Source organism: Ricinus communis, chromosome 7, assembly GCF_019578655.1.
Source record: "Ricinus communis isolate WT05 ecotype wild-type chromosome 7, ASM1957865v1, whole genome shotgun sequence".
NCBI classification, from domain to species: domain Eukaryota; kingdom Viridiplantae; phylum Streptophyta; class Magnoliopsida; order Malpighiales; family Euphorbiaceae; genus Ricinus; species Ricinus communis.
In genome coordinates, this window is record NC_063262.1 from 3735990 (window position 1) to 3763151 (window position 27162).

At 30.2% G+C, this 27162-nt stretch overlaps 3 protein-coding genes across 6 annotated transcripts; 1 reads left to right on the forward strand and 2 right to left on the reverse strand.

The window, feature by feature from the left end:
- Positions 1-1032: 1032 nt before the first annotated feature.
- LOC8285607 (cytochrome P450 81Q32) lies at positions 1033-3884 on the reverse strand. The gene is made up of 2 exons (XM_002524895.4): positions 2847-3884; positions 1033-1774 (listed from the first exon to the last, which is right to left on the reverse strand). The coding sequence occupies exons 1-2, from the start codon at positions 3735-3737 to the stop codon at positions 1154-1156; spliced, it is 1512 nt and encodes a 503-aa protein (XP_002524941.1). The 5' UTR covers positions 3738-3884; the 3' UTR covers positions 1033-1153.
- Positions 3885-6668: 2784 nt separating this feature from the next.
- LOC8285608 (cytochrome P450 81Q32) lies at positions 6669-10064 on the reverse strand. The gene is made up of 2 exons (XM_015722826.3): positions 9114-10064; positions 6669-7370 (listed from the first exon to the last, which is right to left on the reverse strand). Exons 1-2 carry the CDS (start codon positions 9996-9998, stop codon positions 6753-6755), a joined length of 1503 nt encoding a protein of 500 aa, XP_015578312.2. The 5' UTR covers positions 9999-10064; the 3' UTR covers positions 6669-6752.
- A 9763-nt stretch (positions 10065-19827) lies between these two features.
- On the forward strand, positions 19828-27054 carry LOC8285610 (WD40 repeat-containing protein HOS15). Of its 4 annotated transcripts, none has more exons than XM_025158396.2 (14): positions 19828-20136; positions 20572-20712; positions 20838-21251; positions 22615-22709; positions 22839-22885; positions 23722-23872; positions 24205-24268; positions 24500-24658; positions 24780-24901; positions 25383-25457; positions 25743-25796; positions 25886-25959; positions 26219-26293; positions 26522-27054. In XM_025158396.2, the coding sequence occupies exons 1-14, from the start codon at positions 20076-20078 to the stop codon at positions 26739-26741; spliced, it is 1752 nt and encodes a 583-aa protein (XP_025014164.1). In that variant the 5' UTR covers positions 19828-20075; the 3' UTR covers positions 26742-27054. The 4 variants fall into 4 exon arrangements, with proteins under 4 accessions (XP_025014164.1, XP_002524944.1, XP_048232389.1 ...); XM_002524898.4 differs by having other exon boundaries at positions 19838-20136; positions 20572-20717; positions 20846-21251; XM_048376432.1 differs by lacking the exon at positions 19828-20136 and having other exon boundaries at positions 20576-20717.
- Positions 27055-27162: the final 108 nt, after the last annotated feature.

Genomic DNA, 27162 nt, shown 5'->3' on the forward strand with positions numbered 1-27162 from the left:
TGACTATTATCTTAGTTTAATATGACTATTATCTAATTATGTTTTTACTAAAATCTTATATTATTTATGAAAAAATATATTATTTTAATTGAATAAGTATTTATATATATATATATATTATATTAAATTATTTAATTGCACTATTTTAATGATTATTAAATAAAAATATTAAAATTAAATTTCTATATTGATAAATAAGAACTATGAAAAGTTAATATTTTAATTTTAATAATTTTCTTAAGATTTTATTACTTTTAATAGTAATTAAATTAAATTAAATAAAAATAAAAATTCTATATTTTTATGGAAAAACAATGAAGCAAAAAAATGTAAGAAAAGATGAATTTTTAAATTTCTATGATAAAATAAATAAAAATTAACATAAAATAATTAATAATAAATAAATATTAAAATATTTAAGTCATGTTGCCTTGAATTCCCTGGAAATAAAATAAGCGATAGGATCTTTTGACTTTAAAACATCTCAAAACATTTATTTACATAATGTGTAACTCTACTTTACAACAAGATATAACAATGTAACGCAATTCTATTCTGGAGACTTTGATATAATAAACAGTGTAGTATATATTAAAAATACCATTAACCACTTTGACCACCATATTAAATGAAACAATTATATTTTGCATTAAACAACTAATAAGATTATATTAAATAATTAATTTTTTATAATTAAAAGTTACATGTTAGCAAATAATTATGAAAAACTATCTTAATTTATAAAAAATAAAAAAATAGTGAATGTTTTTATAATTTAGCAATAAATTTCATAATTATAAGAAATTTAATATTTTTTATAAATTTATCATTTTTTTATATAAATCATAAAATTTCGTAATACCATATATATTTTTTTGTAAGTAATAAAACCTAACATGTGGACAATAACTTTTAGATATAAATTTGAATGGATAAAATTTAATAAATTTATAAATCAATGGTCTTTAAACTAAAATGAAATTATTTTGTTTTAAATAAAATAATAGTAGAACGAACTTGAAAGAGACTAACTTATTAGTTAATAGATTAGCTATATTTATATAAATTAGAATTAAAAACATTACATGTAACATCTAAAAATATCGTTTAAATACAATACAATACAACCAAATGCTCATAGCTGGTTCAGTGATTAAACAGGTTGAGATAGGATCTTGTTCATAATAGGGTGTGATCTGCACAAGGCCTCTAATGGCTCAGCCTTAGGCAGAGTAAGTCCTCTACCTTCTTTCACATCAACTTCGTCCTCACTAACCCTTTTCCACTCAAAGCATTGGATCAATGACCCCAAAGTCAAACTAATCACACGATGGGCTAAACCAGCCCCTGGACAAGACCTTCTTCCCAATCCGAATGGCAGCAGCTTAAAGCTTTCACTTTCTTCTCCATTATCAAATCTTTCAGGTTTGAAACTTAATGGCTCATCCCAAAGGGTAGGATCTCTATGTATAGCCCACGCATTTACCAATACCATTGTATCGCGCGGCACCTTGTATCCTCCAATGGTGCAATCTTCAGATGACACATGGGGAATTAGGAGCGGAGCCACTGGGTATAATCGAAGGGTTTCAAGGACTATATTTCGAAGGTATGGTAACCTGGAAAGATCAGGTTCATCTAGTAAGGAATCCCGGCCAACTTGGCTGTCTATTTCATCTTTTGCCTTCATTAATGTGCTTGGATGGTTTAGTAGGTTGGTCATTGCCCACTCTAGTGTTACTGCTGATGTGTCTGTTCCCGCAAATAGCAAGTTCTGTAAATTGTACTCATAAATTAGGGACACAAATACTTTTTGAACAAAAGACACTCTGTATGTTATAATAATTTTACTTTATTTTTACCAAACAAATTTACTTGGATAGTACTAAGATGAATGGAAAATCTATTAAGGAGTAATTTGATTTATATTCTTTATCTATAAGAATTGAAAAGAGATTTTGAATATAATATTTTGAGAGTTTTATTATCTTAATATAGGTAAAATAACAAATTGTATTATCTAATTTATTAATTTATTGAGTCTTGATGAATAATAAAATAAAAATTATATCTTTATATTTTTATATTTTAAAATAAACTCATAAAACTTAAAGATTTATGCTGTGTTTAGTCGAAATTTATAAAAAAATTTATTCTCTCTAATAAAAAATATGAAAAAAAAATAAAATTAAAATAATAAAACTAAAATAAATAATTTGATGTTATGAAATGCATCAACTTACTAACGTGAAATATATTTAAAAATTCTAACTATTTTATTATAATATAATTTAATTATAATTATTTCATATAAATTTAATTATATAAAATTTTAAATTAATTTTTACTTTGTTTAAAACACATAAATTTTAAATTTATAAACAAATTTTATAAATGAATTCAAACCAAATACTGCGTTATAGTTCAAAGTTATTTATCAAAACGTGCTTTAATGGTTTAACAGTGTGATTAGGTGGTGTAAAATCAAATTGAAACAAACCAAATCAAACGGATAAAAAATTAAGCTATTAAAATCATCTTAATTTCTTTTTAGAAAAAAAAAAAAAGCATGAGAGAGGATATCAATCCAAATTGGACGGTAGAGATATGATTGATTTATTAGGAAAACCAAAAATGATTCTAAGAGAAAATTAATTTTCGGATAAAAGTCAACCCATTATTTTTGTGATGTTGGGTTTACCCAGAGCAGAAGAAAGAGACGAGAAAAAGGAAGATTAAATTGCAGATGGGAATTGAATTTGTGTGGGCGACGACGTTTTAAACTGAAGAAGAAAGAGTCATTTACTTGCTTGAGTAAAAAAACAGAGTAGAGAAAGAAGACTTACAATCATAATCGATTTGATAATCTCATTCGTGTAGTACTCAGGTTCTGATTCTTGCGAAGAAAGAAGATGATCAATCAAAGTATTCATACTCTCTAAATTTTCTTTCTTGCTTCTATGTTCATCAATCAATTTTTGCAAGAATCCATCAGTCCTTTCGGCAAGCTTTTTCATCTTCTTCTCAAACATACCACCATCAATCCAATTCAGGATTGGCAAGAAATCCCTTGGATTTGAAGCTCCTGCATACTTCGTTATCTCGCCAATTAAATCCTTAAACTGTCTTGCCTCTTCGTCGTCACTCACATCTTCCCCGTGAAACCTCTTCCCTGCAATCATTCTCACTATAATATTAAACGTTAGATCTTTAAACATTGATTTCAACTCTACCTTTACAAAATCTTGAACCGAGTCCCGGGATAGTTTCAAGAGTAGTCTCTTGATTTCGTCTCTTCGGATGCCTAGAAACGTGTTTAGACGATTTGTTGAGAATATCTCAATGGACCCAATTCGACGGAGGTTCCGCCAGTGATCACCATAGGAGGACTGAGTCATGGTGGTGTTGTTATAGGCTACGTATTTGGCCACTAGTAATTTCGGACGGTTAGCTAAGATAATATCATTCTTGGTGAAGCATTCTTCGACGGCTGTTGGTGATGAGACAACAACTACCAGGCGGTAGCCAAATCGGAGGGAGAAGATTGGGCCGTATTTTTGAGCTAGAGTGAGGAAAGTGCGGTGCATGGGTGGTTTTAGTAGGTGGAGGTGACCGATGATTGGAAGTGCAGGTGGGCTTGGAGGGAGGTTACCTGGACATGTTCTTGATTGGTAAAATTTGAAAGCAAATAGGAGGATGAGAAGGGAAAGAAAAAAGTAAAGAATTGGGTCTTCCATGATGCTTGCCTTCTTGCTTATGGTGATTGAATTCTGAAGTGGATTTATGGAAAATCTTTTACCTGCACTGTTTTTTCTTTTTTAAAAAGAAAAGTTATCCAAACACAAGTTAATCTACTCTCTAGGTGCCCGGAAATTCTTGCATCGATCATAATTTGATAATCAAAAAACACATGTTATTATAGTATTCCACTTATTAATGATTAAAAACACATTAAATATTCAAAGTACTAGATTTATTAAATTTACAAACATGATAAATATAAATAGTGTATTCAAATTTTATAAATTAAATTTAATAAATTATTTTATAAATAATATTTTATAAGAATACAAATTAAATACTTAACTTTCAATCTAATAACTGATTGTCATGAAAAAGCTATATTCTAAAATAATTTCATCTTAAATATAATTTTTCTAATATAAGATATGATTTCTTTTAATAACTTCTAAAAAGAATTTTATATTTAGTAACTTCGAAATTCTCAAATTTATTGCTAATAATAAATACTAAAATCTCAAATGTTAATACTATTTTTAATTGAATTTATTTTATTTATAAATAAAATAAATCATATTTTTTGTATGTTAAATAATAACTGTAGAATCTACTTTAATAAAACTAATATAGTATTGAAATAATTTATAATTAAGAAAAAAATTAAGAAAGATAGAAGATATATGAGAGAAATAAAATAATACTAATGTAAAATTTATTTGATAATTCTAGTTATTTTATTAAAATTTAATTTATTTTTAATAAAATATATATTGTAATGAGTTAGAATTCTACCTGGACTTTTCATCTTAATTAAATATATAAATTTAAAATTTAAAAATAAATTCTACAAAATTATTTATTTCAATCACATACAATATAAGAAAAAGATAATTTATAAATAATCAGCATTTTTCTTCTACATATTTTTCCTAATAATTAATAATTATAAAATTTTATCAATAATAAAATTATTAATCATCCAATGAGAAACGAATGACCTAAATCTCTAGCCATCAAGCCAAAGTGCAGGGATACAAATACAAAACTGAAGGCTTCATTATTTGATAAAATTTAGAGGTGATTGACATTCATTTAAGAACAATGTTAAAAATAATAACTCATTATATAAATAATCCTTTGTGGGTAATGATATCACTTTGGTCGCTTCTATTTTTTATTTTATAAATATTACAATACTGCTATAAATATAATCAGCTACTATTATATTAATTATTCTTATTGATAAATACTAATAAATAATACATTACTCATTTATTGATACTTATATAGTGTTTAGTTAAAATTCATAAAATTTATGAAATTTATTTATAAATTTAAGAATTTTATATTTTAAATAAAGTAAAAATTAATTTAGTATTCTATATAATTAAATTTTTATAAAATTATTTATAGCTAAATTAAATTCTAATAAAATAGGTATAAATTCTATTTTAATAATTTAATATATTTTATAACACTAAATATCTTTTTATATTTTATTTTATTTTTTTTCATGCTATTTTTTAAATAAAATGAATTTCTTATTAATTTCAACTAAAGTGTAAGCCAATAATTAATTATCATAAGAGTTGGGATATAAGGTAAAAACAAAAAGCCTAAACTAATAAGAGTTTTTCTTAAATTAATGCAATTCTTTCTTATATTTTTATTAAAATTATTTTCGTAAGCAATTTGTTCCCTTAAAAATACCAATTCAAAATCTTGATTGCGAAAGGTTAACTAATGACTCGGTTGCTCTCTATACTTATCAAGTGTGACTTATTGATTTATGAAAAGATTTAATACAAGACCACTCCACCTAATATTTTTTAAGGATGGTGATCAAGATTTTGAGGGTAATCTATTTTTTAATTGATAAAAATAAAGATAATATATGTTATTTTAAACTAATAAAGATAATATATGTTATGGCACATCACATGAATTTGTGTTTGATAAAAAAAAAAAAAAAAGGAAATAAGAAAGAGACATGAATTAAGAAAACAGGCAAAGCAAAGGTATGGTTTTTCAATGTGGACTAAACACTTTTCATAAGACCAACTTTTTAATTGTAGATTTTGTGGCTTTAATTATATGGAAAAATGTTTTTCTAATTCACATCTATAAGGAAGTATTTAATTTTTTTTTCAGATAATAATGGGAAAAATCCTAAAAGAATAAAGAGAAGGATAAGAGAGGGAAAAAGTATTTAAATCATGAAAAATTTTGTGAAATTAAATAGAAAGAATCTCACAAGTTCAGATTTTATATTAAAATTCTATCAAATTGGATAGAGTATGGTTGAAGTTACCAATTACAAGAATTTAAGGAAATAAAAATCTCAGAAATTATTATTTATACTAAATGCATAAGATATAATTTATAAAATTTATTTATATCAAACATAATCTAAATGGTTTTTATGTGATAAATTATTTATAGATTAAAATCTCTAAATTGGTGAAATCAATAAGATTAATTAAATAAAGTCGAGTTATAGATTAGGCTGGCATCACGCTGTCAATTGATGTTTTGAAAATGAAAGCAAGACTACTCCATTCCTTTAAGCTATAAATATGGGTAACGTTCAACCCTCAAAATACTTATTACCTTTGCCTCCATTGATTACTAATTTGACCGTCAGAGTGATTGTTCAGGTATTACACCTAGGGAATCATAGTCTAGTCTGTTGTTTTGCAAGTATAAGCAGCAAGAGCAGCTCGTCCTGAGATCGGTGTGCGGATCTGTAATTTCTGATTTGTATCAATTATAAATCAGATCCAAGTAAAATTTTCCCTGGACTAAGACCCGGCTCCTTAAAAATAGGCACGCAAAAATGGACATATAAGGTACCACCAGAGTTCGTGCACGTGATCGAAAGGTTAGCATCATTTAGCATAGATAAAGCATACAAAACATCATGGAAGTACTGTAAATAAATAGGTTGATATATAAGAGTTCTTACAGTACCAAGGCTGAAACACAAAGTACATAAATTACAACAGGAAGTACTAAGCATGTTTAGGGAGAATGTTTTTCATGATTGGGCGTGCTTTGCACATTGCCTCTAGTGGTTCAGCCTTAGGCAAGGTAACCCCTTTACCTTCTGCCATGTCAACTTCTTCCCCACTCACCCTTTCCCATTCAAAGCATTGTATAAGCGAACCCAAAGCCAACCCCACCACTCTTTGAGCTAGGCCAGCTCCAGGACATGATCTTCTACCCAACCCAAATGGCATTAGCATGTGAGCCTCTGTTTCCCTGCTATTATATCTCTCAGGTTTAAAGCTTGTAGCGTCGTCCCATAGCGTAGGATCTCTATGTATGGCCCATGCATTTACTAGTAATATTGTGCCACGTGGGACATTGTATCCTCCGACAGTACAATCATCAGATGACATGTGGGGAACTAAGAGTGGAGCTGCTGGGTATAGCCGAAGTGTCTCAGAAATAATGTTTTGAAGATGAGGTAATCTGGAAAGATCAGGTTCATCTAATAAGCATTCTTGGCCAACTTGATTGTCTATTTCATCTTTAGCCTTTCTCAGTGTGCTTGGATGGTTGAGGAGATTAGACATTGCCCACTCTAGTGTAATTGCTGACGTGTCCGTTCCAGCAAAGAGCATGTTCTGTATAAGACAATGAATCAATAGTGATTGATTAGATATGTATCAGTATAACATAATAATAAAGGTTATACAAATTATTCATCTAATGAACTATTAGAACGAAGATAATAACTATCAGACAATTATCAAAATAAATTGTAAAAATCAGTCCTTGTCAGTGCACATGCGACCCAACATGAACATTGAGACAGTAATTTTGTATGTAATGGCTTTAATAATAGTCAGTAGCGATCGTAACGCCGCTCGTGATTAAAAAGTGCCAAATCCATATTGACAGGCACAACTATCATAATGTTGATTGATGCCTCGGCCATGTCTGTGCATAAGTCCATCCACACGAGCAGTGATTATATGTTCTTATCCCTCATTAAAATTAATATAAATAAAATAAAATATCATTTCATTAAATGAGTTTTTTTAATATCATGATGAAAGATGTCCATATAATAATATCTATATGGAGACAGACCCACTAACATTATCCAGCTTCTGTTCCTTTTTCGTGGTTTAAGTTGTGCGTGTCCAAATTGTGGCATGCAATAGCCCACATGTCAATGTGCATAGCATGATCAGGAGGAAGCTAATTTGCTTGGAGGTTACTCCAAGATGTAAACCCTTTTTTTTTTTTTTTTTTTAATAATAGTAACGTGGGGTCCACCATGTGGAGGGACCGCCAACAGGTTTTTCATCAATAATGTCTATCCACATATTCCTTTAGATTGCGATCTTAATGCTTCCTATACTGTCGTGATAATGAATCTAATTTCCCGTGTCTTATATGAATTAATAATTTCATATAAACATTAATAAAGGAAAGAATAATATAAAGAAACATATAAATCTACCCACTAACAAAAGAAGAATTACTCCTATATTTTTCAGTCAAAACTATTCGCTTCTTTTACATATTAATTTTACATTGACGTAAATAAAAGAAAAAGGAAAAAATAAAAAGCTATATTGATAAGAACAATTGGTAAATTAATTATAAAAAAATAAAAGAACAATTGGTATAGGTATGTTTTCTTTTCTACATCAGGACAACATAAATAGCATCACGAACTCTTTAGAATTAACTTGAACTATTCGCTTTTCTTTTTTTCTTTAAATTAAAAATATCTATAGGACAGAACAACATTAGTTATATTATTAAATCTCTTTCAGTGTATAGGCAGTAACCTCTCAGTAATATTGGTTGATGTGAAAGATAGACTGGAACATGAAACTTGAAAACATAAAATTACTTAACGTGAAAGTCCTATTTTTTACTTATGGAGTCTTCTGTTCCTACATATATATAGTTGCTGGGAAACAATATGTTTCTTTCTTTACATTATTCATTCAAATTAAAAGTTTGGAGTAAATTTAAGAAATTTTTTTAGAAATATTTTATAATCAATAAAAAAAATATTATTTTTATTGTATAAAATTATTTTAAGAAATATTTATTTTTAATTTTTAAAAAATATGGCGCGGTTATTCTTCAGTTATTTTTGGTTATTTTTTTATTTTCTTAGTTATTTATCGAGAAATATTCAAAAACTAAAGAACAACATCAAATACTGAATTTAAAAAAAAAATAAAGAAACTGTATCTTTGATATTTAAAAATAAAGAAAATTTACACAGTATTTTTTTATAGAAAAAATATATAGTTACTTCTATTATTTCTTCTAAATGTACAAAATAACTATATATAAAGAGAAAATGACAGAGATAAAAGAAGAAGTGACAGCACACTAACCTGTGTAAGCCCTTTTATAATCTCATCAGTGTAATACTCAGGTTCTGATTCTTGCAAAGAAAGAAGATGATCAATCATAGTATTCGTACTCTCTAGATTTTCCTTCTTGCTTCTATGTTCATCGATCAAAGCTTGGAAGAATTTATCAGTCCTTTTTGAGAGTCCAATAATTCTCTTCTTAAACCCACCACCATCAATCCAATTCAAGATTGGCAGGAAATCCCCTGGATTTGTTGCTCCTCCATACGTTACAGCTTCCTTCATTAACTGCGTAAACTGTCTTGCCTCTTCTTTATCACTTACATCATCTCCATAATATCTCTTCCCTGCAACCATTCTTATCATTATACTGAACGTTAGTTCTTGGAATTTTGATTTTAGCTCTACCTTTGAAAAATCTTGGAGCGAGTTATTAGCAAGGTTAACAAGTAGTTTCTTGATTTCGTCCTTCCGAATGCTTAGTAACTTGCTGAGACGATGAGTTGAGAAGATCTCAATAGTGCCAATACGGCGAAGGTTGCGCCAGTGGTCGCCATAGGGTGACTGAGCCAAGGTGGTGTAGTTATAAGATATGAATTTGCCAACGAGCAATCTTGGACGGTTGGCAAAAACTTTGTCATTTTTTGTGAAGCATTCTTCGGCGGCGGAGGATGAAGAGACGATAACTACAGGGCGAGAACCGAATTGAAGGAACATGATTGGGCCATATTTTTGAGATAGATGATAGAAAGCACGGTGCATTGGGGGTTTTAGAAGATGGAGATGGCCGACAATTGGAAGGGCCGGTGGGCTAGGAGGGAGATTTTTGTGGCGTATTCTTGATAGGTAAAATCTTAGGGCAAAAAGCAGGATAAGAAAAGAGAGGAAAAAACATAACACTTCCATGATTGCTTTACTTGGTGGAGCTTTGAGTAGTTATCCTCCCAGCATGAGAAAGGACATGGGTTTATATAAGATGAAACGAGGGAAAATGACAATATTCTTATTAATGATGGACCAATTTTGTGCATAAAATATACAATCATGTACAATATTTTGTATATTTTTACAATTATTGTTATTATTAAATAGAAAAATGATTAATAACTCATTCCTGAAAAAATAGGAATACATCTTCGCCCATGATTAAAATAAATAAATAAAAATCTTTATTTATAAAAAAGCCATTAAACATCTATTATATTTTTCTACTCAATTATACTCTAAAATCTTCATTTATACTCTAAAACTTTTTTAGAACAATTCAATTAAACTCCTAATTATTTACATTATTAATAATAAGATCTACTTAACTAAAAATTAAGTCCAATAACTCTAATTCTTATTTATTTCTATTTTAATAAATAAAAAATAAAAAATATGTAAACTATAATATATAAGCTAAGAATAATTTTATTTTCTCTTTTTCTTTTTACTTCTTCAACAAACTCAAATATAAAATAGAAATAAAATAAATAAAAAAATATATGAAAAATACTATGGCAACGCTTTTACACTTAAAATACTGTAGTATTTTATAATAAAAAATATATTATATTTAAAATTTTATATTTTTAATATTTTATAAATTAATATTTTATAATTTTTATAATTTAATATTAGTACAATATTTAATTTTTAGTAATAAAATTATTTTTTATATTTTATATTAAATAAAATTAATATATTATTTTAATTTTATTATAAATAAAATAAAATAATTTTCTAAAATAAAATAATAATACTTTTAAAAGTGTCTTAATAATTAATATGTTAGTAACCTATTCAAAAGATCTTATTATTAAAATTGAGTATTATATTAAATATTATATTATAAAAATTTAAAAATATTTATAAATTTATAATAAAATTAAATCATATATGATTTAAATAAATAAATAAATAAGGTCAAACAATTCTTCACTACCATCATCAACTTCTAGTCACCCTAACCATCGTTATTAACAACAACAAAATGGCAAGAAAAAACTGTAGCATCGGCAGCAATATCAGCCACGTTTTTACCTGCAAACTCCTCTTTGTTCACCGCTCGTTCAACTTCTCCCACTCCCACTGCCAGCAACAACGATAAGAAGTATGTTTATGTTCATCTCCTCAAAAGACCACACTTTATTTACTCTCTGCTGCCTCTTTTCTTTTTCAACAGAGATATTTGGGTAGCAATGGCGATGGTGAGAACAACTACATTTTTATTTGTTCGTCAGTTTGGGTGGTTATGGAGTGACGAAAGCGTTTTGGTTTATTTGGAGTTGATTTCGGGGCTTATTTGTGGTGGTGGTTTAACAGTGGTCTCACGAATCAATTGAGGTGTTTTTCTTTTTAAAAAGAGGAATATTATGTTGTTGATTTCTATTTATTTATTTATTTTAAAATTCCTTAAGTGATTTTAATTGATTTAATTTAAAATTCTTACTGTTAACTGAAGATCATTATAATATTATTGGTTTATATTTTAAGTAATTCGACTATTAATAAAAATTATAATTTTATCTGTAATTTAGATTTAATTATATTTTAAAATCTAATTAAAATTAGAAAAATATTAAATATTTTACTGATTTTCTTAAATAGTTAAAGAATTTTTCTTTAGTTTTTTCACTAAAATAAGAATAAATACAATAAAAGAATAGTATAAAAATGAAAAATTCACTAGGATAGCAAAAAATTCAACCACCATAACTAACCTCTTCTGTTTATAACTCATTAAGCAGTGGATTTTAGATGTATTATATTTAATTAACTACAGTAAATAACTAATAACACAAACATTTTAAATTAAAGATAAAAGAATTAAATATATATGTAATCATTCTTGTATTATTTAAATATTACTTATTGAATAATATTCAACAATTAAATGAAATAATAAAATGGGAGTGAGCATGTCCCTCCCTTAAAAAGTAAGTCACGTGGGATTGATGAAAATTGCCATATTTTCTAGAAGCTAACAGGGATGGCCCATACATAGTTATTATCTCCCCACATTCTGAGTGTTCTTAGAATATGGAATACGTCACTGAATACGCATATATACAATCAAACAAGGTTCTCTTGGATAATGCGGCAAGAGATGCCTGTGTTTCCATCTGTATATATATATGGGCTGCTGTTGCTGTTATTGAAAAGACAGCATTTAAAGTACTAACACTCAACTGAAGAGCATGTGTTGAAGAAGTTGTCTGCTACCCTATAGCCATAGGTATCTACAAAAAAGACATGAATCATTCAGAAAACACCTCAACATCCGGTGCATTCTGTTCAACCTCCACACTTGCTTCTTACGGATATACCATTTAGGGCTGAACGAGATACTAAATCGTATCCTAAAATTTAACAAAAATAATTGGACTTTTCTTAAACCGAATCATATTAATATAGAGAGTTGTACCGAACTAATAAACTGAGCTGCACTCGATTTTAATATATATATATATATAGTAAGTCGAACAAATTAAATCTAAACATATAATATATTGTTTTACTGTATAATTATTGACGACAAATATATAATATATCATTTTACTAATTTTAATGTTTTTATTTTTTAGAAGAAATATGGATAATGCATTAATGGAGATTAATGAGTATATTTTAATATAAAAAATGACGGAACAGTAGATTGCAATTCTACGAACGAAACAATCCACTTAATAGCATTAAAACGCATATCGACTTTACATGTATCTTTTGATGATTCTAGTTGTTTGAATATCTGATAGAGGAAGCAGTAACGCTTCTATAATGGAGGATCATAAAACTTTTATCAAATGGGAACTCAATACTCTAATAATGGATGATCATAAATTTTATAAAAAATATACTAATATTTATTTATTACAACTAATTATTATAAAATAGAAAAAACACCATTACTAATATAACAATAATTGACAGTAAACCAAGTTACCTTATATTATTTCTTATCTATTACAGAAGTGAGCTTCTTTCCAATCTTGAAAATGACAATAGAAATTTGAAGATTTTTCATTTTTATTTAACAAGATAATAATATTACTTAACTTAAATCATTTGCATCAATTTAAAAATATATAGAAAAATTTTAATTAAATATGAATCAACCATTAAAAAAATCTCTAACCATCTCTTCTTTCTCTTATTTTTTTGTTTCACCTAATTTCAACATCCAAAATTCCATGATAGCTAAAGGTCCTCATTACTCATATCTTCTTTGCCTTTGACTCTCTACTTTTTATTTAAAGAATAAAGAGTGCATTGGAATATCATTTTATGATATTACTTTTGAAAATAAAGAGTTTGATATACATAAAAAGAATTAAAGACAAAAAGGATATTGAAAATGCTCTAAGATTTCCTATACACTATCCAAATTTGATGAGCTTGATTATTTATTAAATTTGACGAGCTTGATTAAAAATAGGGCAAAGAGGATTAATATTCTATTGACAATAAGTCTCAAAGTATAGAGGAGGAATCTGTTGCGGAAACCATTTTCAAATATTTTTGATAAGCTTATTACCTTCTCCTTTTGTTAATTTTTCTTTTTATGGACTTATCAATTCTATATTGGAATTGCCCAGGGGCACCATCTCTAGGCTTTTTTTTTTATCATTTTGTGATATTGTCCAGAACTATAAATCGAATATTGTGGCTTTATTTAAGCCTCGAATAAGTGGCTTGAAAGGTGATTGCTTTATTGAGAAATATGGTTTTGCTAATTCTTTTCATGTGGAGGTTGTAGGATAAACTAGTGGGATTTGGATTTTATGTAAAGATGGCTTGTTGGTAGAGATGCTTAAGTTCCACAAAGAGTATGTGCATTTGAAAGTTGGAGATAATCAAGGTTTTTGTTCTCACTTTACAGCTATTTATGCAAGTCTTGTCCATTCTTTAAGAGATATCTTATGGCATGAGCTTTACCAGTTGGCAAGAGATTGTAATGAGCCATGGATGTTAGCAAGGGACTTTGATGTTTTCTTATATACTTCGAAAAAGAAAGGAGGTTTTTGAGTCGGAGTGGGTTAATTAGAGCTTCCTGAACTAGTTCAATACATGCAGTCTACTAGATTTAGGTTATTAGGGTGTGAAGTATACTTGGGCAAGAGGTAGAATCAGAGAAAAAATGGATAGAACTATTTGTAATAATGAGTAGGGTTTGAAATTCTCTGAAGCATTAGTCCTTAACCTCCCTCGGTTGAATTCTAATCACTCTCCTACCTTAATCAGGTATGGCACTCCTTCTGGCAATAATAATGGTACTCGCCCTTTTTGATTCATGGATTCTTGGTTATTGCATGACAGGTTTCAGAAATTTGTTATGGATAATTGGAAAAATTATGTGGATTAGAATACTGCTATGAAAATCTTCATAGATAGGAATTTTAATGTTTTTGGTAATATTTTTCATATAAAATGTAAACTACTAACAAGACTAAGAGGAATCCAAAGGGCGTTGGAGAGTTTTAATTCTAGAAATCTTCTTGAATTGGAATTGCAATTAAAGGAGTTAGAGGAGGTCTTATCTTTTGAAGAATTGTTATGGCATCAAAAGTCTCACATAGATTGGATCTCTTGGGATGATAGAAATACTAGCTATTACCACCAAAAGACTATTCATAAGCATCAGTGAAATAGAATTATTTTCTTAAAAGGAGATGGAGGAGAGTGGGTGGAGGACTCTATCATTTTAAAATGGATGGCTATTTAATTTTAATAAAGAGCTTTACTCTAATAAGGATAAGGTGTTTGTTCCTTACCCTCTCAAAGAATGTTTTTCGGTGCTCAATCATTCGGATTTGGGAGGTTTACAAATTAGTATTGTCAACTATCCCATTTTTTTAATGCAAACATCCATGTTACCAAAGGTAATTTGTCACAAGGTAGAGCAAGTTTGTAGATCCTTTCTTTGGGGGACCATAGATGAGAAGAGGAGGTTTATTCTTATTGATTGGTAGAGTGTCTATAGCCCTCGTAAAATTGATGGCTATGAATAACACATTTATTATGAAGCTGAATTGAAATTTAATTTGAAATCAAGATCAGTCGTGGGTTTGAGGTTTGTAAAATAAGTACGGATTCAATGTTACCGAGAATTATTGTTCATTCATTTCAAAATATGGTTCTCCTTTATGGAATGCTATGGGTAAAGTCTGGAACATCAGGCTACAAGGCCTACAATGGTGTGTCAATGATGGTAGGATGGTATGGTTTTGGACTGACATGTGGCTGGATAAGGGTCTTTCTTTAATGAACTATGCTTGTGCAGAAATCCCAGCTACTCAAATTTCAAATGTTGTTCGGGATTATGTCATTAATGTTGGCTTTTGGGATTGGAATAATTTTTCCCATCTTTTACCACACCATGTCCTTCTAACCATTGCTGTTTTCTTTCCTCCAAATTATAATTTGGGTGGTGATGTAGTGTTTTGGAGTAAGGCTCCTTCAAGTAGTTTCATTACCAGTTCAACTTACTAGATGTGCATGCAGCCTTAATGGAAAAGTAGAAAGTGGGATGTCACCTGGAAGTGGAATGGACCACAGAAAATTAGAATGTTTTTACGGTTATGTTTAAAGCGGTGTCTGCTTACTAATTCTAAAAGGAGTAGGAGACACCTTCATAATGATTACTGATGTGTTAGATGTGGTCATTAATTGGAGGATGTGGTTCATTTTTCAAGAGACTGATCGGCTTTAAATAGGATATGGTTTAGCCTTGTTCAATTAGTTTTTTTCTCAGTTCCCTTTGAAGGTTGGTTTCTCGGTAATCTGATAAATGAATGGGACATTGATAGTCCAGTAAATTGTTCTTATTGCTTTGGAGTGACTTGCTGAGGTTTATGGAGACCAAGGAACTCTTTTATTTTTGGTAACACACACCAAAGAAAGGAGGTTACAGTACAACAGATTCTTGCTTCTTCTCAGAAAATTGAGAGAGCTGATATTATGAATAGGGATCTTAATCATAACACCATAGGTAGGACTCCAGTTTCGTTGTGTTGGAATCCTCCTCCACCGGATTTTTTCAAGCTAAATACTGATGGTGCGGTTCATCAATCGTGTTGGCATGAATATGTTGGGGGCCTGATCAAAGATACTAACGACAAGTGGGTGGCATGTTTATCCATGAATATTGGCTTATGTTCCATAACTTTTGCAGAGCTATGGGGAGGATATCAAGGTCTCATGCTTGCGGATAGTTTAGGTATCACCAATCTGATGGTTGAGGTGGATAGTATGACTGTTGTTTGTCTACTCTCTCATTCACATGGTTGGATCAAATTTACATGCTCCAGTCATCTTGGCTATTAGACAACTTTTGTAGGAGAAGACGTCAACTACCGTCAAGCATGTATATAGAGAAACTAATCACATTGTTGATAGACTAGCGGCCTTTGCCGTTAGTCTGTCTTTTGGGGTTCATGCTTTTTAGCAAGCTCCATCAGAGTTGGTCCTATAACTTCAGCATGATATTATTGGAGTTAGCGATAATAGAAGAGTTCGTGTCTTTGTGTTCTAAGGATTAGCCTTTGCTTTGGTATAAAAAAAGACATGAAAAAGAAAGTAACATAATTACAATAAATATTTTGATATAATAAAAAATATTGACTTACTAATGTGGAATTTATTTGAAAATTCAATCTATTTTGTTAGAATTTAATTTAGTTATAACTAATTTTATACAAATTTGATTATATAGAATTTTAAATTAACGTTTCACTTCATTTAAATCATATAAACTTTAGATTTCGAAGTGAATTTCAACTAAATACAATATTAAAATTTGAATTAATTTCTTTTATACTATTCAAATCTCTAACTTGTATCTTAAAGATCTTTTTGTATTACTATAGGAGGATGTTAATTAGGGCTAAGCACGGATCGATCCAATTCGGTTATCTATAAATTACCAGTACCATACCAAATCTCGGTTCTTTTAAAGTTGAAGGTACCAATACCATACCAAATATAAAAGGATCCGCACCGTATTGTACCAATTTTTATGGTTAAATACAGTTCGATTAGGTGCTATTTTCGGTTCTAAAAAATTTTAAAACTACAACTTTAATCTCATCTTTAATAAAATATATTTAGAGAAAATATGATTATCAACCTAAAAAAAGTAGCATGAAAATCTGAATTAGAATTGCAATCACATTCTTGAACAATATGTTTTGTAATTCAGTCACTTATAAATATAATAATTCATTCAATGTTCAAATATAAACCATTAAAATATATGTTACTGCTAGCATAAAAATATTTTACACATGACAATTATTAAAATAAAATATTTTTCGTAGTTGCAGCCAACAATCTACTCAGCAAAAATAAAAGTAAAAAAGTAAAAAAAAAAAGGAAAAATACCCGAGACTGAGCAATGGCGGCACAATTATGGGAAGAGAGAGCGCTATAGAGGAATACGTCTACGCAAGCCAATTCTTGCTTCTGCATTTCTGCGAGCCAATTTTTTCCTTTTTCCTTTTGATTTTCTGTTTAAAAATTTGCCTTAGGGATTTTGTCTTTCTGAATTGATAATTGAGAGGTGCGGCGGTGTGTTCTAAATAGGAAGACGTCTACACAAGCCAATTTCTTCATTCTTCCTTTTCATTTTCTGCCCAGAAATTTGCCTTAAGAATTTTGTCTTTCTGAATTGTGAAATGGGAGGTGTGGCGGTGTGTTCAAATTGTTAGGTGCAGGCTTGTAGTATGTGGTAAGAAAAAGTATTAGGGTTAAGTTAGTGGATAGTAACTTATAAATTTAGTATTAGAGTAATGTATATTAGTATCAGTATGTTATATAATATATTAATATATAACTTATATTTTTTTTTATAGAGTATAAAGTATATTATAATATTATAGTTACTTTTAATATATAATATTTTTTCTTATTTCGATAATAATTTTTGAATTATATAAAATGATAAATATAAAATAATTTTTTTATAGAGTATAAAGTATTTTATAATTTTATAGTTATTTTTAATAAGTATTATTTATATAATATAAATAATTATTAATAAATATATGTAAAAAATTTGGTTCTACAGTTTAGTCCGGATTAGTACAAGATGAATCGGTTCTGGTACGGTTATGATACGGTTTTTACTAAAGAATCAGTACCATACTGTAATAGTAAAAAAACTCGGATTATTTCAATTCGGTTATAAAAAATTTCGGTTATTTCAGTTATGGTATCTTTCGGTACAGTTATTCAGTTCGGGCGGAAATCACCGAGATTCATGCTCAACCCTAATATTAATGAAACAACCTTAATAGTTAAAACAGAAGAATAAATTTTATGTTACACTATTTTCTTTATAAACTTTTATCTACTTATGCATTTTTTTTTATAAAATTTTTGTTTGTAATGTTTTATTGTTTACAAAATTTTCTATTTTTTTTTTAAATTAATGCGTTATTATCAAACTAGCCAAGTGAGATAAAATTATCATTTTATTTTGTAGTTGTGCTTAGTATCAGTTAATTAAATGAATTTACATATATTTATTGCATTTAGTGTAATTTGAAGACAATTAAGAAGTGCGTTTTAAAAAATATCAAACTTATACTAATAATATATCAAAATACAGCTAAATATACATGAAGATGAAATTAAAAAAAAAACTAAATAAGTCATCTAAGGGTGCCAACAAAGATAATAGTTTTATATTTTTAGCAACTATTTGGATTTTATAACAATAAATAGGTGAATATAGATAAAGATGATACTGTCGTGACTTTGTTAAAAAAAATGATACTAAAAGAATATAAAAAGGATACCAAAAAAATGCCATAATATAGTTAAAAAATAACCTGTATAAATAAATTTTTTAATAGTATAGACCATACAAATTTTTTTGGAAAAATAATAAAAATACTCAAAATTTTTGAAAAAATAATAAAAGTAATAAAAAATACAGTGTAAATTTTCTCATTTTTACTGTGTGAAAATATCAAAAATACAGTTTTTTTAAACTTTTTTTTTTCCAAAAATACTATATTGGTTGTTTTTTAATTTGTTTGGTAAAACAACCCAAGAAAAATAAAAAAAATTAAGAAAACTGAAAAATCGTATTTTTAAAATAAAAGGCAGTATTTTTGAAAGAAAAAAGTTTGCACGATAAAAATAATATTTTTTGTTAATTTTAGAATATTTCTGAAAGGTTTCCAATAGTTTTAAGAAAAATAATAAAATTATCTATATTTTTTAATAAAAATATGGTGTAATTTCTTTTATATGGAAATATCAAAATAACTTTTTTTTTTAAAAAATACGATTTTCATTTTTCTTTTGTTTAGTTGTCTTTTGATAAAACAACCGAAGAGAAATACAAAATAATTATACCATATCTTTGAAAAGAATTAAAAAAATAATATTTTTATAAAATTTATATAATAAAAATAATATTTCAGAATATTTGTGAAATTTTTTTAAAAGTTTATACCGTACAAATAAAATGTTATAGCACATTTCCGACGTATGTAAAAACCCAAAAAACAAAAAGAATTGATAACAAATTCAAAGTAAAAGATTTTCTGCAATTAAAGCCTTTATTCTTATAGATTTATAGGGTTCACATACAATGAGATCTTCTTGAGGTATTGCACATGGACGTCCTCATTGCAGGCCCAGTATCAAGCCCAAGGGCTACTCCATCTCCGACACTACGGTAAAATTAACGTAAGACCATTTCAACTTAAATTAGAAAACGTTTCATACAAATTTGAAAAAACGTTTGAAAATAAATAAAATAAATAATAGAAAACCTTTCCTTTTTCTAACTTAAAAAAAAAAAACAAACAATACGGTTTTCAGTTGGAGAGGCTGAGCCTTTGCCTCTGCACACCTAAGTTTCTCTACCATAAAACCCCCACTTTATCCGGCAACGCTTCGAATTATTACTTTCTTTCTCTATTTTCCTGTCTCTACACAGTAAAATTGTCCAAAAGATTCAAATTTCCGGCCGGTGAATTTTCAGTAATGACTACAATAACCTCCTCCGAATTGAATTATCTCGTTTTCCGTTACCTTCAAGAGTCAGGTCAGTTAAATCTCCGCTGCTTTGTTAAAGTTTATGCTTTCTCTTTCTGTTTGTCATTTTTTTTTTCTTTTGTAAAAAAGAATCTTTACATGGATAAAGGCTAGGGTTTTGTTGTATGTTATGGCTTTACATGTTGTTAATTGTAACTTATAGAGTTGTTTTGTTAGTATTGCTGCAGAAAAGAGCTACCCTTTGTAGATCTGTAAGCTTTGATTTGTTAGTTAGGTCCTCCCTTTTAAGTGAGTATTTTAGTTTGAATTGTATTGAATTAGTTTCTCTGGAGCGTCTTAGTTTAATATAGACGCTTTTCAGTGGCCAAATACTTCATTCTAATTTTTTAATTTTATGGTGATCGATGCAAATGTTATAATTTATATATATGAGAGAAAGTTTTAGCTTTTAACGTTTTACGTTATGTTTTATATTCCTTTTCAGGTTTTACACATTCAGCTTTTGCTTTAGGATATGAGGCAGGTATTAACAAATGTACTATAGATGGGAATATGGTTCCACCTGGTGCGCTTATTACATTTGTACAAAAGGGGATTCAGTACTTGGAGATGGAAGCTAATTTGAGTAATGTTAGCATGCATAAACCTTTTTTTTTTTTTTTCGATTGCTCAAATTCATATATTGCCTGTTATATATGTTTTGCTATTTTGTGGCCCTTGGGTGTTGTGCTGATCGATGTTTGCTTTAAGCTTGCCAGAGTGATGCAGATGTGGATGAAGATTTTTCATTCTTGCAACCTTTGGATCTTATAACTAAAGATGTATATGAATTACGGCAAATGATAAAAGATAAGAAAAAAAATCTGCATAAGGACAGAGAAAAAGAAAAAGAAAAAGATAAAAATAAAGATAAAGAATTTGAAAGGGAGCATGAAAGAGAACGCACGCGAATAAGAGAAAAGGAAAGGCAAGAAAGGGAGAAGGAAAGCGAAAAGGACAGAGAGAGGGTAGAAAAGGATAAGGAACGAGAAAAGCAGCACGAGGATAATACTGATAGAGAAACAGTTGCTGATCAAGCAGATAAGAATAATGTCAAACATGAAAATATCAAACATGAAAACGTTAAGCATGAAAATGTCAAACATGAAGAAAATGGAACTGGAGGTAAGTTTAGTTCCATGTTTAAATTTTTTAATTTGTTTTCCATGCTAGTGAGATTTGAAATTTCTGTGAGACTGTAGTAACTGCATCAACTTATAACATTGTAGTGTTAGTTTTCACAGTTGCTCCAGTATAAGGAACTTCTCTTAAATTACTTCTATACATGACTTGGTAGATGGGTCGACCTGATTATAGGTGTAATAATCTGAAGTTATGTGTTTTCATGATCTTTGAGCGATGAGGCTCAGCGTCATAGGCAGGACCGAGTTATGAAAATCAAGTAATGGTACTGTATTGCTGAAGCCAGAAGTTATAAAACAGATAACAGAGGCAAAAGTATTGGTGAACAACATTGATGAAAATTTATGATTTGTTCATCATAGTTTTAGAAGAGGACACTTTTATGAACTTGGGAGTAAAGTTGGAGAAATCAGCACGCAAGCAATTTTATAAACTAAATGGCACTGCCACTGTTGAATAATTTTATTCATATTTCAGTGTTCAATCTTGATTGGAAATGCTAAGGATGATTCTTTTTCTAATTTATTTTTTCAACTATTTGCTTTCTTTACAAATTTTTATATTGATATATGTATAGATTTGGGTGTATAAAAGTACAGTCAAAGGCTCAAATAATTTATGCTAAAGGGGTTAACTGCCAACAGGATGAGGGTAGTTTAATCTCCAACAGCATGCTCCACTCTAGGAGGACTTCTGTATTGTTCACTTTGCTCGTATAAAGACACATCAATGGACATTTTTGTTAGCAGATGCATTAACATTGTCTATGCCAAAATGTTTGATGCAAGATTTGATTTAAGAGACTAACAGGAATCTAAATGCTACTTAGCAACTGATTGTAAAACTTTTTTAAGTTTCTAAAAAAAGAGCACTTGTCATTTGCGTTTAACTTTTTGGAGTTTCTCATTTATCAGCTTTTTGGATCTAGGCTGCATAAAACCATGTTATTTAGAGGCAGTATTCGTGCGGAGCTTTTATGTGATGAATGCCTTAGTGGAATTCTATTTCATAGCTTTCCTCTGCATTCGGATATTTCTGGTTTTCCCTTATCGTCTACTGCTTTAGCCCTTGAGACTGGAGGCTTATGCAATAGATATGTAGTAGTACTGGAAGAGTCGTCCAAAGTGTTGGTTGCTAATTATTTGTGCATTAAACACATGCTTTTAACAAAATCGTGCACCTCTTCCGACTTGCATGCCAACCTATTGTGATTTGTCATTGCAAAGCTGTAGAGAACGGAGAAGTTCAAGTTGTCTATTGAAATGTTCCTGAGCATTTTGTAAAATGGGACAGCATTCTCCCTCTCTTTCTGTCTGAATGCTAAAGAAAATGGTTTCTTGTATAGGACCGGAACCAATGGATGTCTCCGTGACATCAACATCTCAGGCATGCGAAATTCCTAGTTCTGATGTGATGATTTTGGAGGGACATACATCAGAGGTTTGAGCATTGTCCTGTTCTCATGCCTAGTTTTCAAATATTTTGATGTTTGAATGTTCTTACTTCTTACTAATTTTCAGCTAGTTGTATTTACTAACATTTGTTAGTTTTCCTTGCTTTGCCCTTCAGGTTTGTGCTTGTGCCTGGAGTCCTACAGGATCACTTCTTGCATCTGGGTAAGTATTTTCTTTTCTTTATCAGGATTGTCCCCTTGAGGATGGACATCTACCTGCATCTAATGACTATAGGGCAGTGCTTTTTGCGTTTTGATCTTTACTTCCCTTGTATGGTCTGCTTTATAAGATTATCCATTATGTCATTTTACTAGCACTGATTACACTGAGATTTTGATCTTTATATATGTAATAACAAATGTTTTTGAATTTTTTTATTTGAAATAAAACTGTCATAGACTGAGCATTAGACTAGAAATTGATTTGATTACAGTGTCCTAAACAATGTATATAAATTCTGCCAAAATAATGGAACTGAAGTTAATTAATTTTGTCAAACTTGAAACAATTTGGCAAACCATTCATATTAATGAGACATTAAGTCAAATTCCTGTAGCATCTGCATATTGTATAATATGAAACCTAGAGACTGAATTGAAGTTAACCTCCTCTCCATGGATCAAATTAGTACATAATATCTACATCTGACATGTTATGTGTGCTCAGCTTTGCTAAAAGGTTATTTATTTCCTGGTTCAGTTATGTTATGAGTTGCCTTTTCTTCTGCAATGATGAAAGTTATGACCATATCTAGATTATTTGTCTGGCTGTCTCATGACTCTACACTGACTGGCCTAACACTGGTTAATGGCTTTCTTTATAGTAAGATTTTCTGTTCCATGAGAAAGGATTGACAACTGGGATGAATGTATCCGTAAGACTAGATTGTTTGTGGTATCTCCATGATTGCATTCTTCTATCATAACAAAGTCTTAGGTCCCTTTTTTTCTTTTTTCTTTTTTATGTGCAAGTTTCACTCTCTTTTCCTTAATTTCTAGGTCTGGAGATTCTACAGCACGTATTTGGGCAATAGCCGAAGGGACCTCTAGATCTGGTGTACAAAATGGTCCCTTAAATGTGCTGGTATTGAAGCATGTAAAGGGAAGAACAAACGAGAAGAGCAAAGATGTTACAACACTGGATTGGAATGTGAGTTTTCCAGTTTTTGTGGCACTACTGTTAGTTACAAATGGTATGATGAACATTGCATGATGTTGACAAGGTCCAATTGTCAATGAACCTTTCCCATTAGTGACTACTTTTATAACCTTTATACAAAGTACCTGTTTATACACTGAATTTCCATTGGCAAGTTATGTTACTTTTTGTAACCTTAACACTATTAGCTTCAACCTTTTATGGTAAGTTCATGCATTCAGTTTTTCAGTATTCAAGTTTTGCAGATGTAAGAAAATTACTTCTGATGCTAAATTGGCTCAGTTTCTTTTACCTTTAATGACATTCATTTCTTCATTGTGTAGGGTGAGGGAACCTTACTTGCAACGGGATCATATGATGGGCAAGCAAGAATTTGGAATACAAGCGGTAAGCTTTTATAGTTATATGTTTCGTGGCCCTCTGTTTCTTCTGCAACAATAGGTTTAATGTATAATAATAAACAACAAATGAAGCTTGATACTGTCGTAGTTATGTGGTCTGTTACTGCTTTGTTTATGAAGCCATACAGCTCTGGTTGGTAGATGGCCATAATTTTGTTTCTAACTGTGATGCTGTTCTTTAACATTCACCTCATGCTGGAACTCTTGCATCTTCCAGGTGAATTAAAAACTACATTGAGTAAACACAAAGGACCTATATTTTCTCTGAAGTGGAACAAGAAGGGAGATTTTCTTCTTACTGGTAGCTGTGACAAAACTGCTATAGTGTGGGATGTGAAAACTGAGGAATGGAAACAACAGTTTGAGTTTCATTCAGGTTTTATTTTGCACTGAACCTGAAAAATGATTTGCCTTTCTTTACACTGCAGATGTTAATAATGTTGGAATTCTAACCAGTCATAGATGGAATTTAAGGGGCATATCTTTTTGTATTTTAGGTCCTATACTTGACGTTGACTGGCGCAATAATACTTCATTTGCAACAAGCTCAACAGACAATATGATATACGTCTGCAGAGTTGGAGATAACCGCCCTGTCAAAACTTTTGCTGGGCATCAGGTTTGTTTTTGCGTTCAACTGCATATTGATCTAATCATGGTGTTTGTAGTATAAATCATATCTTAAGTGGTCGACTGTGACCATTTAGCAAATGGCAGCATGCAATGGGTCAGGTTCTGATGGGACTTGAATTGCCTGCTGAACTTCGCTTTGATATAATATTTCAAACGTGCAACCTAAACCATGTTATGATTGGTCGGTTGAACAAGCCTGCAATCTGGTAAGATGATAAATCTAAAAGAGTTTTGTGCTTTGGAATATTGAATTGACTTCGCACCAGTCTGGTTGACTTCAGATTGGCAGGCTCGGAGGCTATCTGATGTGCAATCAGGTTGTGATGGTTTTGTAAAGTCGAAAACCATAATCTGATGAGTCATGTCGCCCATAACTGTTATATAAGTGGTGTTCAGATTGGTACCAAATTTTGGCGACTGTCGGATTACACTGCTTTTGGGGGGTTAATATTTGTGCTCTTTTTCAGGGTGAGGTTAATTGTGTCAAGTGGGATCCCACAGGCTCATTGCTTGCATCATGCTCTGACGATATCAGTGCTAAGGTTATGTATGCTGCCTTTTTCTTAATTTGTGAAGTTGTATTGCTTTTCTAGTTTTGGCTTTGTACCTATTTGTTACTTGTGAATATGTCTGTAGTCTATGGCTTTTGGAAGTCAGTTGGATATCATTTTTTTCCCTTTTTCAGTTTGTTTCTAGTAAGAATTAGACTGACTTAGTCTATATGCTTTCCAGAAGTCCTGTTTAAGTTGACTGGAATTTGTTTTCAGTTTATTACTTGCTAGTTTTCTGTTATGTTGGTTAGCAACTCATGGAAATTCTTATTATAGATATGGAGTATGAAGCAAGACAAATATGTTCATGATTTGAGAGAACATTCCAAGGTAGTAGCTGAGTTTTTTCTCTGCCATTTTTTGCCTGAATATGTAGGATCTACTGGATTGTAACTAAAAATATGGAATTGTCTTTGTAGGAAATTTACACCATCAGATGGAGCCCCACTGGGCCTGGTACAAACAATCCTAACCAACAGTTAGTGCTGGCCAGGTAATTTGCTGCTTTGATGAACTAATATATAATTTGTACCAAATTGGCTTGGTGCTATGTATCTTAGATATCAAAGTAGTAGTTGGAGTTGCCCTTGAGCTTGAAACCAGCCATATCATTGAGTGATCAGTGCTTTTGCTTTTTTTTTTTTTTTCAGGATAATCATTTTATCCCAAGTTAAAGATATTATGGAGCAGTTGAAATTTTTCAACTTATATTGTGTTTTATCTGAGTTTCTACTGTTCCATTTTCTATACAGTGCATCATTTGACTCCACGGTGAAGTTATGGGATGTGGAACTTGGGAAACTTCTCTGCACTTTGAGCGGACACAGGTACGTTACTTACCCTTCATTCCCTATTGGGTGAGGCGGAAAGATTTAAGTTGGGTAATTTTGAGGAGGCACTTCCTGGCTATGCCAGTATGCCTAGCAAAATGGAGATTGTAATGTTCTCTTTTGAAGGACCTTATGTGGTGGACCATCTTTTGAATTGCTGCTGTCCATTTTTTGTGGTTCTTCGTGAGTGTTTATATTGACAAGCATCTTCTATTATACTTCCAGAGATCCTGTGTATTCTGTTGCATTTAGCCCAAACGGAGAGTATCTTGCTAGTGGATCTCTTGATAGGTCTATCAATATCTGGTCTTTGAAGGAGGTTAAGATCGTGAAAACATACACTGGCCAGGGGGGGATATTTGAAGTTTGTTGGAACAAGGAAGGTGACAAAATCGCTGCTTGCTTTGCCAACAATACAGTGTGTGTGTTGGATTTGAGAATGTAAGTACTGGCAATGGTGTCCATGGTCTGAGGATTGCTCTAAAACATTGTGCGAGCATTCTGTTTAGCTGATCATCAGTTGCATATCGTAGTCTTTCTTTAATGTAGATGGCAAAGTGCATCTTTGGTTGGGCAGATTTTTGTCTTTTTCCCATTTCCTATAGTTGTAGGTATTACTAATTCTAGTATCTACTTGCTTGTCAGCTAGGGATCTGCTTTGTATTATATGGATCAGTGACAGATTATGTACAGATTATTCTCATTGGATCCATAACTTAAGGTCCTTTATTAAGTCTTTGCCCTAGTTGAGCCTAGAATTCAAGCTTGCACTTTTACACAGGCATGTGAAAATCTAAAGTGAAAATATTACCGCTGTAAGGATCCGATAGTGGATGATGAGAATTTCGATTTTTCTGTGATCCTTG

Excerpts from the sequence above, each read along its gene's own strand:
- LOC8285607 (XM_002524895.4), bottom strand. The coding sequence starts at position 3,737 with ATGGAAGACCCAATTCTTTACTTTTTTCTTTCCCTTCTCATCCTCCTA. Across the intron at positions 1,775-2,846 it reads TTATCAAATCGATTATGATT|AACTTGCTATTTGCGGGAAC; the intron begins GTAAGTCTTCTT and ends TACAATTTACAG.
- LOC8285608 (XM_015722826.3), bottom strand. The coding sequence starts at position 9,998 with ATGGAAGTGTTATGTTTTTTCCTCTCTTTTCTTATCCTGCTTTTTGCC. Across the intron at positions 7,371-9,113 it reads TTATAAAAGGGCTTACACAG|AACATGCTCTTTGCTGGAAC; the intron begins GTTAGTGTGCTG and ends TGTCTTATACAG.
- LOC8285610 (XM_025158396.2), top strand. The coding sequence starts at position 20,076 with ATGACTACAATAACCTCCTCCGAATTGAATTATCTCGTTTTCCGTTAC. Across the intron at positions 20,137-20,571 it reads CCGTTACCTTCAAGAGTCAG|GTTTTACACATTCAGCTTTT; the intron begins GTCAGTTAAATC and ends ATTCCTTTTCAG. Across the intron at positions 21,252-22,614 it reads TGAAGAAAATGGAACTGGAG|GACCGGAACCAATGGATGTC; the intron begins GTAAGTTTAGTT and ends TTTCTTGTATAG.